The following is a 15824-nucleotide window of genomic DNA, read 5'->3' on the forward strand; positions in this document are numbered from 1 at the left end:
ATTAACACAATTTACATCCTTCCCAACTATTTCACACATATCTACCCTCACTCTGGGCCCCTCAGCAGCTTACCCCTTTTAGACAAGCATTAACATACAAGAACATCTCTGGAGTACCAACAGCTACAAAAGGAAAAAAAAAAGCATGCTAGTTTGCTTTATATGTTAACAAGCTTAAATTCATTCTGAAGTAGACTCTCCCCTCCCTGTTTAGGTAAACATGCTCCAAAGATTCCTTCCATTTCCAAAATGAAATAGGATACTTAAAATCATCCCAGACACAAGTCCAAACACTAAACTTGGAGGTTTAGCCCACCTGCTACACAAATAGTTGAGTTGCCAAGGTAATTATTTAAATTAGGTTCTAAAGACTTCCTACAAAGACTACATTGCTGCATTTAGGTCTCATGTGGGATCAGTAAGAATTTTTGTTCTGTTGAATAAAGGCTTTCAGGAAAAATTACTTCTCCAGGGTTTCACTGGTGGCCAAATTCTGGACTACCCACACTTGTATAATCAGGTTAGTGCTCAGCTCAGACTAGCCCAGCTTGCAGGCAAGAAAAGACAGGAGGCGGTTAGGCGATTCTCCATTCCCTGTATAACCTGGAGGGGTACTGAGGTACTTGACTCATTCACCTATCTTAAGACCATGAAAGCTCTACTCAGTAATCAGTTATAGCAAAATACTTCCACCAGGTGATGAAGAAAACACACACAGAAATTCAAAATCACTTACTTTGTAAATTATGCATCACAAATGCTTGTCCTTGTATCACAGCCTGAAAATACAATCCAATAACCTGAAAAATTAATCGGTTTCCTCTTACGAAAATCTTGCTTTAAAAAAACCTGAAAAAACTCCTTTTACTAGGAAGCTTCTCTGAAGCAATAAAGAAAAAAAAAAAAAATTCTGAAAAAGAGATTGCTCTGCTCTCCAACCAATGTTCCATAAAAATCCCTAAAAAAGCTGTAACATGCAGTGAGAAAATCCAAGCCTTCTCTCTCTTCTTAACTGCTTAAAGCTCTGTGCTCTGCAGAAGGTATCCACTTACTCTGGTTCGTCATTAAAAAGTGAACCTGACTTTAGTACTGTAAAAAAAAAAAAAGGGAAAAAAAAAAGAAACCACCACCCTCAGTAGCTTGCACGTCTCTCAGATAAAGATCTCAGTTTCATGATTAACTTGGGCAGGTTCAAATATTTGCTGAGCCAGGGATTTCAGGTGGGGGAGGGGGAGCCAGATTCAAAGTAAAAGTTGTCATCAGCTAACAAGTGGCCAATGCAGGGCTAACTTTCTCATTTTAGCTAAGTAAATGAGAAGACCATTGTAAGAGGCCTTAAAATAGTCTCTGTCACTGGCTGCTGAGTGCAGTATTAAAATTGAGAAAACACCATGAACAGCCAAATACAGGAAGTGGCTAACTAACTTACTGCAGAAAAAACCAAACCCCAGAATCAAAATCTTCCTTGAAAAGAGCCGCATCTCTCAGAGCAGCCCTGTGCAAGCAAAATAGCCTGCTTGCAAGCACAGCATCACCTCCTACACACTCACGGTGGATCACGAGTACAGGTGCTGCTTGAAGATCCTTAGCATGACACTGTGAGGCATTTTATCCATTTTCTATAAACTCAAAATAGCAGAAAAAACACCCATCTGTATCCATGGCGTTTTCCAGTACATCAGGATTGTTCATTTCCTGGGCGGGCAGGCAGGTGGGAAAAGGGACTGTACAGAAAGGGACCGGTTTTGGTCTAATATATTTTCCTTGCCTTAGTGCCTGGTGGAGATCAGACTTGCTAAACAGAGCAGCAACTGAAGAGCCTACTCCCCTTTGCCTACTGAGGTTAACTTCTTTGCCAGCTATACTTTTACAAGGAAGTAAATTCAAAGTGAAAGGAGAAGCAGACCACAAGCTTGAATTCAGAGAAAGAGGAGCAGTGCATTAGGATTTTCCTCCCACTTGTTGGAAAGAGTGAGAACTTCTAGTAGCTGTGTTCTTGAGATCAGCTTGTGCTCCTTACGGCAGTCAAACGGCACAGAAAAGTTTTCACCTCCCAAACACTCCACTAAACAAAATCTTCCTATACAAAATATCAAACTCATTTGTACCTCATAATGAAATCCCAAATATCTGCAGTACATTATCAGTGTTTTACAGTTGATTGATTAGCTTCACCTATTAACAATCCCTTGCTTTTCTAGTTTTAGTCTTTGCCTACTTGAACAATTGTCAGTTCTATACATAACAAAGCAGCACAGTCATAAAGATACAGCCTACTTCAAATGGAGATGGTAACCTGTGTTTCTGAACTAATCCAACTTCAGACAGTAACTGATATGCCTCCTCTTTACTATCAAAATTACAGAAGGGGTTGATAACACTTCTTGTTTTACAGGGCCACATACAGAAACACATTCTGAAAGGAGAAAAGACAACCCAAACCTGGTTCACTGAATTGTTTATCATTTTAAAAAGCACAGGTACCCACACAGGATAAAAGATAAGGCTTTGCAATTAAGTTTGGTTTTGTTTTTTATTCCAGTGGCTTGTGCAAAAATAATCATCCTGCAGAAGGGAATCAAGTGTCTTGTCAAAAAAAGATACCAGCATGCACCCACTTGCCTTTTCATATGACTGCCCTATCTTAACTTTTATTTAAATTTAAATTTCAAAACCTTGAGTGGTGCCCATTGAATTTATAGGTTTGTATCTGCAGAAAGTCAGCAGCCTACTATTTTTTGCAATCATAGTCACAGTGTTCTTCTATCTATAAAGTACTTTTTTTTCTCTAAAAAATTATGTATGAAGCAGGAAAAGAACTGATCAGGTTTGCCAGGCTTGCTTGTGTGTGTTACACATACCTACAAGCAAACACACACATACCAATCTGCAAAATATTCTCATAACATCACACATCTTGTTTCCGTTTTACCAAATACTTTCAATTAGCTATAGAGAAAGAAAAAGCACACACTACTGTCAAAACCTAAAGCAAGAACACAACGTTCCCAGGTGCCGTGACGAACAAAGCCCGCTCTCCGTCAAGCCAGGCAGGAAGCCCGGCTGTCGCCAGCTTCGCAGGGGAGGGAGCCCTCTGCCGGGGGCGGCCCGGAGGCGCAGCGTCCCTCCGCGCACAGCCTACCTCCGGCACGCCGCGGACCGCGCTCGGCGCTGCCCACAGGCCAGCCGAGCCCCTGACACCGTGCACGAGAGTCCGGATAAAGGACAGCCTTCCTACGCATTTGTTTGCGTCCCAAGACACCACCGACGGGACTGTGGGCTGAGCCTGACCATCGCAGCAGTCTAGGGGAGCTTTGTGTCCGTTTCCAAGAGGAAAAGGATCAGCCTTTACACTGGCCTGCTCTGGCTCTTACGCTACCACGCTTGCTAATGTTGTATGCAGCTACAAGTACAGTGACTGCATCTTGGTGATACTGCTGGGACTCTCACCCCATCCCCAGCAAGTGAGCAGTTACGTGTAGGGCAGTCTCATTACCTCATTGATTTTAAGCAATGACACTGTGAGTAGTAAAACCTACCTTTTCATGCTTAAAACTGCAATAACCTTGAGCCATTTTTTACAATGTTATTTACATGCTTGGAAAACAGGAATAATCTGGGATAGACAGTCTAGACCCAGGAGCTCAGCTTGAGTTAGTGCACAGGCCGTTCGAGGCGTCAATCCATCTGCACAGGATGGCAGCTCCTTCCTGCTGCTGCAGGAGCTCTTCCTCTGCTCCTCGCCAGACCATCTACCTGCTACGCCACCAGCTCCCCGCAGCCCCCCGGTCTCCTGCCACATCACCCTTCCTCTTTGCCTTCCTGCAATGAGACACACCATAATCTCACGCACCCAAAGCCCCCTTAATGCCCCCTGACCCTGAGAGGACCCCCTGCCTCCCTGAGTTCCCCCCGAAAATGCCCTCCCAACTCTCCCATTACCCCACACTCCTCTCTAAGACCTGCCTTCCCAGCTACCAGCTCCCATATGTGCCCCAAGCACCCACCGGGCCCCATGGATGGCTCTGGGACCTGCATCCAGGGCAAAGCCTCCTCCAGACTGCAAAGCCAGGAGTCTTTACGATCCTCGAAAACAAACTGAAAAACACATCCAGTCTTCTAGACCTACAAATAGAGCCTATTTTTCAGTATTTACCTCTAAAAGCACATGTGCCTCCACACCTCTATATGATATGTGAGCTTCTGTGAGACATAAACAGCACTGTTAGCTATAATGAGTTACAATTAAGATATTTTCTTCTAATATTACTGTTTTGAATAGCTTATTTAGAAACATGAGCTTTGTTTCTGACTGTAAAATCAGCATTACTCTTTAAATTAAAGCCTGTGTGGCTCTTCATCAAGCTGTGGTGTTAAAATGGGATGCTAAATCACCTAGCTTGCCCACTAACACTATCTTTCTGGCTCGTCTACTAATAAACTCGAAGAATGAGACAGGAAGCAGAAAATGGACCTGGTTACCAATTACCCAAAACACCAACCACTTCTCCAATCTTAATTCTCCTGCAGCATTAGTTTTTCTTTACCTACTACACACATAGGCACACCAGGTATTTTAACTTTAGTACTTTAACTTTTGTGGAGGACTAAGCACTATTCTAATTCACAAACTAAAATGCATAGTTTGCTGTTGAACACTGTGACAGAGGAAAAAAAAAAAAAATTCCAGAGTTGCTCTGTTATTAAAAAAAAAATCAAGTAGTGGCCTGTTTTTGCTTTGCGGTGTGCAAAACATCACTCTAGCTATAAGATGTCCAACTACAGATGCCCAACTTAAGATACTAATTTTACGATTTATCAAGATATAAGGTCCAATTGCATACTTTCTCTTGCTTTGAGGCAAGAAGGATAATTAGTGGGTGATGCGATAAGAAAAAAACCCATAGCTGTGCAAAGATCTCCTCCCCATGTAGATCCATTATCTCCAACACTCCATTTAATGTATCTACGTACTGCGTAAGATACCCCTAAAATTTCATGCACAGCTTGTTTTAGACAGAATGTTTTCATCCAGGGTTGAGAATAACAGAAAGAAAAAAGAAAGGAGGAAGCTATCACTCCAGTCTGTGAAAAAGAGAAGAAACCAGGCAGCATTGGCTTCCCTTTTATAACTTACTATGTCATTTTTAACAAGTAAGATTATTTCTGCTTAAAACCTCTTCTGCACTTTTGAAATTCTATTACAGATTGTCATTCTCAGAACACTTATATGACAAATACATTATCTTATCTAGGTATCTTTCTTTTATTACCATGTCTCTAAACAATTTTTATGGAAACTCAAGCCACTACAAACGATAATCTTGAAGATGGTTAATTCTGAAAAATACGTCTTAGAGTCTTCTATGAGAACTGTAAAAACAGAGCACTTCAGATGATCAGGTCACTAAGTGATTTTGGCATTCTAATCCTGTAAACTTGCATAACATGCTATTAAGACTCAACTTTTGAAAATTACTCAAGTGCTTTACAGGCCTAAGAGCAGAGGCTAGCTAACTATAGACTACAAAGCCTGATAATTTGTATCTGCAGGTTTTTTTCAGCATATTAATAGATGTGCAAATGTTCTACTAAAAAACATTCCATTGCCCAGAATGAACTTTGAAATGCACAGTGAAGGAGTTCTATTTTTGTAACAGATCGTATGAAAAATCCCAGGAGGATCCTCAAAATAAACTATTGCATTACAAAACATTAATTAATGCAGAAGCAATTTTGAAAACAAGCAGATATTAGCTTATAATTATTAATGTAGTGTCAATAATGCAGTGTCAAACCCTGTAAATCTGATGGATACAGCCAAATTTCTTCAAGTGCCCTAATGATACTCTCAAGATGACTAAACTCCTTGTCCTCATTAGCAGTTCTAACATCAACAGATTCACTTTTATACTTTCCTCATATGAAGCAACTAAGGATGATATGCAACCAAGTGCTCTTAAGTGCAACTTCAGAAATTCTCACTTGTGACCCTACCTTTGTAACCTCCCAATTAGTGCCTCTAGCCATATAAATTTACATACTCTAAAGCGTTTGCAAACATATAATCTAAAAAAATGCTATTAGCCAACTCTTTAGAATATTAGAGGATTCAATAATCTATTTTTCTTTTTAAGGCTTGTAACTGGTGGCAAAAATAACTCTTTAACAATTAGCAGTTATTTTTGATTCTTAGTAAAATAGGACAAATAGTCTTTAAAAGTTTGGACTCTCCTGGTTGTTACGAATCATTATGAAGAAAAATACACAGTGGTTCTGGAAATGCCCGCTTAACCATTTTGACAGAATTGAATAAAATCAATTAGGTATAAACTAGCTGAAAACAGATGTACACTAAATGTTAGGGAAAGGTCCCTAACTAATAGAGCTGGCAAGGTTGGAAAAGCCTTCCAATCAAAGCAGTAGGAATAAAAATCTTAACCATTTTAAATTAATCTTCATTAGTTGAGAAAGGACATTATGCAATGCACCTACGTGAAATACAAGTAAGGCATTTTTCTGCTGCTGTGTTCTATCTCTTCAAACACAGCAGCAGCCCTACAGATCCTACTGCCATGAACTTTACTTTGCACTTTGAATAGAGAGATGGGAGAGCTAAAGTCTGCCCAGTGTTCTGGTCACCATCGCCCTATCCTTTGTTCGGACATTCTCTGTTAATAAGCTGTAAAAGGAATTACTTTAAGCTAACATCTGAAGTTCCCCTGCATTAATAATTTCCTCTGCACATAGTTTGCTACTCTGCCTTGCTCCTATCAAATATGTGATTTAAAAATGGGGATTTTTACATAAATTAGATGTGGGTTTTACTGTTTGGTGATGAAATTAGATGCTAACTCGATACAAGTTATAATCTACCCATAAGTATAACTTTCCTGAATGGGGTTTTAATATTTTCCGTGTAGTTTATTGACATTGATAAATAAATTTTTGGAGTCTCTGGATTAAAAAATACATATATGTAAATAAAGGGGGAAACCTTACTTTCTTCCAGTGATCTCTATGGGCTATTGTAGTTCTAAGAAAATTTGCCTGGGAGTAGAGTGAGACTTAAATCTCCAGAATTTAAACCACCACCACTGTATGATATGCATTCTATTGGTTTACAGGTGTTAAAAATTCACAGATTCCTATTCACTGTTTACTGAAAGAGAAATGAAAGTCCTAAGGCTGTACAAAGCATGGGTACTGTAATGATTGTAATGAAAAAGACATTTTTTTACAAATGTTTTACACCACTACAGAACATATGAACAACTTCTACTTAGTTCTGTGGTTATGCACTTTTGCGTTAAATCTGATTAAAAAAGAAAAACAATGAGCATTTACTGTCCTTAAGTTGAATTTTAATATTTAAGAAAACAATGGTTTATAACTTTTTAAATTAAAAACAGTTTTTACCTGGTACAGGCTGTCTCTCATTCCATTCACTTGTGATTAAAACCTCTAGGATTTTTATGTGGTGTTCAGTATTATCAGAGCTGCAAGGGATGGATTAGACAGTAAGAACTAGGAAAAATGTAAATGTTTACAATAGAATTATTTAAAAAACATTGGAAAAATTTACAGCAACACCCTCCACATTAGAAGTAAGGTCAGAAATTTAATTCATTAAATTTACTTTTTTATATAACTAACCCATATTTACACTACAAAATATAATAAAGATGACCCACTTACCTTGCTATCTGGAATTTGAAAAGCAGAGGGCTGAAAATTTCAGCCAGAGACCTTGCATTCAAGAGATTTTTGCTGGAGGCTTGACAAACTCTGAGGAAATGTTTGAGCAAATACTGGAGTGTGAGCCAATACTGGGGAGGTATATTTGGTGATCTGATGAGTTTCTTCAGCAACTGAGCATATTCCTCTGAGCTCTGCCCTTCTGCAAGCAAACAGATAAAAGGCTCTTGATATCAGCACGGGAACATTCAATAAGTAAAATGAAACTGTGTATGACTCCTTTGGAAGCATCAATTTTACAGAAAAAAAAATAAATTCTGTCCTGCATTAGTGCCGTAAGACTTCTCCCGTCTTTTGAAAAAAGTGAAATGCTCAGGGAAGAGTAAAGAACAAGTATTTAAAAGTCAAATGGAAACAGATACGCATTTTGGTGAAAACCACAATGCGTTCAGAGTGTACTGGTAGAAGTCTGTCTTGTGCTTAGCGTCACACATGATTGGGTAATTCTGAGATGCACTAGATAAGTCTCACAGGTGCTGTTCTAACTTTGAAGGTTAGCAGTCACAATATCCTGTCCTGAGATATAGAACAGAAAACTTGGCCCACGTGCTGAAAGCCTATAAGCTGTACTTGTTTGAAATGACCACCGTAGATGATGAATCTTACATGCATGTATTTCTCACTTCGCAATCTGCAACTCCCAACATACCGCAGAACACCATGACCTCTAATACATTTACTTTGTCAGCACTGATAAAAAGTTAAAAATTAGCTTTCTGCATACAGATAAGTCCTTGATTTTCCCCCAGTTTTTCTACTGTCATTGTACTTACTAACATGAAGAGAACTGTGTTATCCCTTATATTTTCCATTATGTTTACCTAAATAGGTACGTAAATAATGTATGTCTAGATCTGAACTGAAACAGCTTTCATGAAAAGTGGTGAAGGCATATACGTTTTCTGAGATGCTGCCAGGTTGTGAAGAATCTTCCCTGTTCTGTGGGTGACACCCGGACCACTGGATATTCAGAATCCTAATAAAAGCTTTTTTTATTTCACATTTGAAATAATGTGATAATCATACCTTGAGCTACAGAAAACATGTCACTATAAACAGCTGCTGGAATGATGGGATTTGGCAGGTCCAGGAGATACCTCTTGAGAGCATCTGATAAAGTGTGCACATCAAATGTCTCTAAGTCCAATGAAGAGGCATCTGAAGGGAAAGAGCAACATACTTTTTAGACGTTAGATACTGGAAAAAAATATACAGGCTCATGATATTAGGGCTTTATACGAAGCCAAACCTGCTTTTACATGGTTTACAGGGAACAACTCATAAGAAAGAATGAAAGACACCAAGAAATTTTCTCTGAGATGAAGAGCATACAGTGCTCAACACCATGCCCAGGCCTTTGGCATGTAATAAACCAAATGTCTTCCACAGCTGTGTGAGGCCTTCTGTCATATACAGTGCAAGGCTGAACTCAGAATAACGGTAGCAACTTGCTGCATGTTGGCAATGTTACGGAACATCAGAATATTTTTAACAGGTCTCTGTTTTACCTGTAAATATTTCATGTAAGAAGTAAGTAATAATCAAGGGTTTTGGCAAAGGCAGCTTCTCAACTGGTAGCTACTTCTGTTGTGACTGTAAGTTTGATTAACTTGGGGCTCCAAGTCTGTAAATATTTATGTGAGTAAGTCAAAACAAATACACACGTGCAGAACTGAGTGCTTAGTGTTTTGTGCAGCTGTTAGGATTTATCTTGTAAAACCTGATATCCTTCCATGATAGTTATGACTTCGGCTAAAGTTTGGGAGCGTCACATAAAGGACTACTTGTTAGCATTGGAGCAAGGAATATCACCAGCAAAAATAAAAATAGGAAAATACACAAATGCTTACTTAGCGCTAGCAAGATTAAGGTTCATCTTAAAACATGAAACTCTGGTGCAGTAAAGTCCTAAATGTTTACAGAGATCCACACTTGGCACAAAAATTTAGAGGTATTAATGCTGACCAACTTTCTAGGCTAGCCAAGTCCCCTGTAAAATAACTCCTGAAGCTATTTGGCCAGTTTAAACCAAATTCAGCAGGGAGGTAGAGGAATCAGATCTGTGGTGTGTCTACCCGTACTGTGAAAAAAGGCAGTCAAAAGGGGGTAGTGAGAAACTTAGTACTCCACCACCTTCTTTCTGTTTTCCCAAAAGGAAAGCTTACAGTATGAGCTCAATTCTTATCAGGCACCAAAGAATTTACATGATAAAAAAGACAGTATGAATGGCTCAGATGATAAAAATCTTGCAGTGTGGGTATGAATTCTACAACAGCAATTATATGTCAGAGAATCCAACCACAAATTCATAAGAAATACTTTTCATTAGTTTTGTTCCTCACAGGATGTTCCTTAATAGACCAAGTTAAATCCTGGTTCTTTTGGTGTTGACCCATTCTCTGAAGTATATCCCAAATTACTGCAATGAATACATGAGTAAGAATAAACTTGTGGTACTCTGCAACTCTTTGGGTGTAATGTCATAAACAGACCTGAACTCTTCCATCTGCTGAGCTGGCCAGATGTAAGTCGGCTTTGATTTTGGAGCTAGATAGCACTGTGTTGAAGTTAACAGGCAGTCACCCAATTAATACGGAGTGCATTTTAACCATAAGCAGAACAGCACACTTACGCAGCTCACAACTTTGAGACCAAAGCCAACTTTGCTCTCTGAATTAGCACTCTGCAAATTCAAAGAGAGTAGGCAGAGCAGATGAGATCTGTCTGCATCCGTGTATCTGGACACCCATTGCATCTGCTATGTCCTGGAAGATTCTGATCCTATCTTAAAGGGAACTCAGAAAGATACATTGTTACTAAAGGATAAAGTTCTGTTTTGTTTTCTCAAATCTAATTACATTTTAAATAAGAATGCATGTAAACCACAAGTTTTTGATCTCAGGAGATAGATGAACCTTTAATAAAAGAACATCTCAGTTTAGAGACTTAAAAGGAGATTCAGATAAATTAAGAGATACGTTCATATTGGTGCCACAGGACATCTGGATTTATCTGGACTGAAAAATACAATTACAAAACTAAAAATATCTCTTAGGCTGCTAGCACCATGTGCGTATCTCCTCTCCCTGCTTGCTGCACTCATATACTTCTTCACTCCCACAACAATCAGCAGAGGACAGGATGCTCTTTTGATTTGAAGGAACAGACAAGTCATAGTATCATCTCTTGTTCTTGTTAATAAGTGCAATTACTAAAAATGAAGAGAGCTAATTCACAGTTTGAGCTTGCTTCCTTCGTCCCTTTGGCAACATGGCATGTAATCAGTTTCATTTTCTAAGCCTTTTATTTTTTTGCTCTTTCATGCAAGTGGAAGCTCACACCCCACATTGCACTCCAGCACGCAAAGGCATGGTCAAGCACTCTTCCTACAACAGCTCCTGATCTCTCATAGTGCAAATCAGTGTTGCCATGCCAGTATATTTGGGCCTGAAGTAGAGAGTACCAAAAAGAGAAGGAAATGTATTTCAGGAAACTGGAACGGCTGTGTGGTGTTAGTGGTGCAGCTGCATTTTACTGTCCAAAACCTGAGAACCCAGCCTACTGCAGCATTAAATCAATTCTCTCCTTCCCTTCCAGCATCATTTCTGTAGCAGGCAGGGAATGTGCAGCTATTGCCTCTCCACCTTTTTGTGGAACAAAAAAAAAATGCACACACAGAACTGTATGTAAACAAATGGCCATTTGTTTACAAAATAATAACCTGCAGCCTTACAGGAATAGTGTATCTTTATCTTGCTTCTGAACAAAACACCTTGTTTTGGTCTGGTCAGCTAGATTGTCAGTCCTTGAACAAGCAAGTGACCAAGAAACAATTATAATAATTATTCTTGGAAAAAAACACACAGTGGAGCCAGGAAAAAAAGACAACCTGTAAAAGTGAAAAATACCTTTCATATAAAGTGTAAAAGTTAGAAATATTTTTTACTTTCAATCATCTTTTTCATATTATATTATTCAGAACCAGAACATATATATAAAAGCTGAGTAGGGAAACAAAGAAAAGAGGAGCAGTCTGACCACAAAATTTGTCTAGTGCTTTAAGGAAGAAAACTGTACTTACCACATTCAAGAATTTGTCTTAATTCTGCTGTGCTGCTTGAGCTTTGTGTTCCATACAAAGTTGAGCACTCCAGACCTTCAAAACAAAATTGCTTGGATACATAGATATTCCAGTGACTGTTGCCATGACACAACATACTTCTGTTTCCTTCAAGTGAGTACTTACAGTATAAATTAGCGACATTCTCCCACCACCATCCACCTACCACACTGTAGAAAGCAATTGCTTTTTAAGGCTGTAAGATACCTCTTTGTGCATGCAAACTGCTGGGTCTGTAGAAAGAGCTGGCCAAGGAAGATCAGAGATGCCAGCAGTCCCACGTATTCTGTACAACTGTCCACAGGCTGGCAGTAGAAGGCCAGGACTAGGAAACAGATTCACATAGCCCAGGGAAGAAAACAGCTTGCAGGAGCAACGTGGGAGCCAGATCTTCCTTCACCCTCTACATGCCAGCTGGAAACATAAAGTCTTTCAGGTAGTAAGAAGTGAGTAATCTGAATCAGGCCCACCCCACAGGAATGGGACAGGGACATGACAAAAGTACTGACAAACCTTAATTAGTTTTAAAGATTTAACTGAGACGTCTAAGTTATAAGTGTGCCCAACCTTTGGCACCCTAGGCAGTCAACAGAGACAGCCCCTTCTATGAGACAGGGAACCCTTAGGTCGCCTTGAACTATCCACAGGGCCCATCACCTCACATTGTATGTAGGGTGAGTGTTACATCACTGGTGTGACAGAGAATCTCTGTATATGTCACATAACATGTCTGATAATCTACCTGAATAAAAGACACCAATACAGTGTTTTCATGTGAAAGATACTGTTTACAACTTCCCTATTTCAGAGAAAATAGAGAAGGCACAAGGAAAGAGACCAGATCCAGGGATGTAGAGCACCAACAGTTTAATAGTATCAGTGGCATTTCCTGGAAGCAGTGGTTGCTTATGCAAACTGTTGCTACTGGCCCTTCTCATTGGTATTAGCAAGCTCCTAGTCATTCAGGAAAGGCTTATGCTCTCTTAAACTGTCAGGACAGTATGTGAGAACCTATGTCCCCAAGGACGGCAGCCTGACACTGATCAGGATACCACTTTTCCTCTCGCTCCCCCAGCTGTAGGGCCACTGCATGTACAGAACCCACTGAGCAACTCTTTACCTCACCAGGACTATGAAGGTGACATCACAGGAAGAGCCAGGAAGAGAGAAATAGGGCAAAAGAGGCAGGACATAGCAGAAGAAAGGGAAAATCCTCAAAAGGATGTAAAGACATCAACATGGGAAAGCAGGAGAGCAAAAAAATCCTAAAAATAACACTGGCTGGCTCAGCATAGAGAAGCAATAAAGAACTAGCTCCTCAAGTATGAAAACAGTTCTTGGAACTTTTTCATATTTAATTCTTTTTTTTTTTCCCCGCTTTGGGGCAAAGCATTACTTGTTTGGCTGTGTATCCAATTCAATGTTATAATGTCATTTCCATGACCAACTGAAGGTGCTTATTGGTTAGAAAACACAAAGCAATAGCAAACCCTTCTTCTTTACCTTTCAATAATGCTTGTATTAGTTGAGTTATTAAATGTCATTTGAGGTAAGCTTTGGTTTTGCTCCTACAGTTCACGTAACCTCTGCTGAGCAGAAGCCAATGCATCAAACATTAAATGAAATTATTTCGTATCTGTTGAGTAATGTGATGCATTAACAGTTCTAGAAAGAGGAGATGCCAGCTCTGGATCTGATTCTGCATTCTTGGCTCACATAAATAACAAAAAACCTTGATAGATCATTCTGCAGCCTACCTTTCTTTTCAATTGTCTCCACTATCTTGATAAGAATCGGTGGAGCAACATCAGGGGGTGCAAACTGCTCCATAAGATCTGGGAGTGAAAAAGCTGTAAAAGAAAAAGAAGAAAAATTAGCCAAGCTCCAGTTGAATGCAATTTTTCTTTATGAAAGTCATGACACATAATGCAACCAATTAATTTTTAAGTATGGAACAAACATCCTGCTTGTCAGGCCTAAATGAGAACACTCCACAAGTAATCAGAAAGCTGAATAAAAATGATGACAATTGCATTTTTATAGCATTTTCTTTTAGGGACCTCTGTCAGTGCTAGAATCACTCTCCATGCTGCCTAGGAAAAGAAAACACAATAAATGTTTGCAGTCTGTGGATGGGCAGAAATACAGTGCAAGGAAGAAAAGAAAAAAAATCTTTTAATCTGATCCATTTACATCCAGTGTGCACCAGATGAGATAGCCAAACACATCATCATCTGGGAGGTGCTGATCCCCTGGGTAAAACAGACTTAGTGAAATGTCAGTAGAAACAAGTATTTCACACACATACAAAAGTTCAATAACTTCTGTTTGCTTTCCATTTTCAAGCTTAATACTATTAACAGTAAAGTTTTCTTGAAAGAAGAATTGTCTTTTCTACAATGACTGGTTAAGAATAGATAGTAGTATAACCATAAAGGGACATTTTGCAGATTCAAACAAACCTGCATACAGATTTTACACAAAGTCAATTTTCACACAATCCAGTTTCTTCATGGAGAGAACACATTGTATAAAGGAATGTTCTGGCTTTATGATGTGAGGGATGATCTATCTCTAAATGGACTATTTTTGCCAAAGAGTAATTCAAAAGTTTTAAAGTGGTCCTGTTTAACTCTTGGAAAGCAAGAATGTTTACATAAAGATATTATTAAACTACTGCCAGAAACATCTGGCATAGTTCAATGGATTATGATTGATAAACAAAAGTTAATCACTGAAGTAAAAGTTGCCAGTTGCCTAAGTGATGGTGATCTCTGCCTGATTAAACTCACTACAGACAAATCATGAGCAATTCTTAATCACACAGGCACATATGTGCCTGCATGCATTAGGTATACATACAGGCACGTACATGCACAAACTGTGTTTCTAGAAGACTGAACAAAATTAGGAGGATAACTAAGTAGAAGGAGAGAAAAAAAAAATAAAAAAGAGAAAAACCACACCAGCAAAATATGAAGAGAATTTTCAATGAAAAACTTTGAGATAGCCAAAAAATTAAATACACCACAACAGAGAAAGACAAAGCAGACAATTTTGGCTGAGAATTCACCCAATTTTGGAAGCAACAATTATAAAACTTTCTAAAAATGCAAACGATTTGAAAGTGGTAAGACAGCAAGGAAGGTATAGAAGAAGTTTGGAAGTGTAGAAAACTGAGGAGAGAAGTGAAAGACAATAAATATTAATTATTTATGAACTAGTAATAGAAGTGCAGCATACTGGAACACTGAGACATGTCCCTTGCAAAAAGAAGCAGAATGCCCATATGACAATGATGGACTACTTTCCAGTCCATTCATAACTGAGAAGGACATTAGAAAAACATCTGTTAGTCATAACAGTTTAACTTAGGAGGCCCAGAAAATGAGCATTCAGGAGTCCTAAAAGATTTGCCTAAGCAGATCTTTGGCCTGCTGATGTTACTTTTTAATGACTTGTGGAAAATCAGAGCAATTCCTGGGGAATCAAAGGAGTTCTAATGCCTGATCCACACTCTGAAAGAAGAAGTAAGATGACTACATGCTAGTTACATTATCAGTCCTCGGCAAAATAAAGGAAAACCTGATACTAGACTCATATGATAAAGCAATAAAAGCACTGTAACTAAGGGCTGTCTGCATAGCTTTTTAGAGGACAGGTTCTGTTGAAAACCACACTACTTCCTTCCTTAGTGGCACCATAGTTAGGTGAAAAATGCAAATGAGTAGACATAATAAACTCTAAAGTTTTGGCAGATAGTTGACTTAGTATAACACTGATTAAAAGCTAAATTCAAAGAAAGCACATGTTATATAGGTGTTGGTGACCAGCAGATCTCCAAGCTACTCAGGGAAGGAATGGACTCCTCATCTCTTTACATCTTCAAACCACTTTCAGGTTCCATGGGAACAACCTCTTTTAGCTTAACTTGTATCTGCTTTAC

The 15824-nt window shown here is 38.9% G+C and overlaps 1 protein-coding gene across 3 annotated transcripts in view; it reads right to left on the reverse strand.

Moving 5' to 3' along the window:
* Positions 1 to 15824, reverse strand: part of PIK3R1 (phosphoinositide-3-kinase regulatory subunit 1) — a 61407-nt gene that overhangs the window by 13892 nt on the left and 31691 nt on the right. For 2 of the 3 annotated variants that reach the window (XM_075741250.1, XM_075741251.1), the window contains exons 3-7: positions 13636 to 13728; positions 11840 to 11914; positions 8785 to 8916; positions 7699 to 7900; positions 7420 to 7499 (exon numbers count right to left, since the gene is read on the reverse strand). In XM_075741250.1, the coding sequence (XP_075597365.1) occupies positions 7420 to 7499; positions 7699 to 7900; positions 8785 to 8916; positions 11840 to 11914; positions 13636 to 13728 (582 nt within the window). Of the gene's footprint in view, positions 1 to 736; positions 1059 to 7419; positions 7500 to 7698; positions 7901 to 8784; positions 8917 to 11839; positions 11915 to 13635; positions 13729 to 15824 lie in introns of those variants that run through there. The other variant, XM_010301020.2, reaches the window with a different exon arrangement.

The sequence above is a fragment of the Balearica regulorum genome, chromosome Z (assembly GCF_011004875.1).
Source record: "Balearica regulorum gibbericeps isolate bBalReg1 chromosome Z, bBalReg1.pri, whole genome shotgun sequence".
NCBI classification, from domain to species: Eukaryota; Metazoa; Chordata; class Aves; order Gruiformes; family Gruidae; genus Balearica; species Balearica regulorum.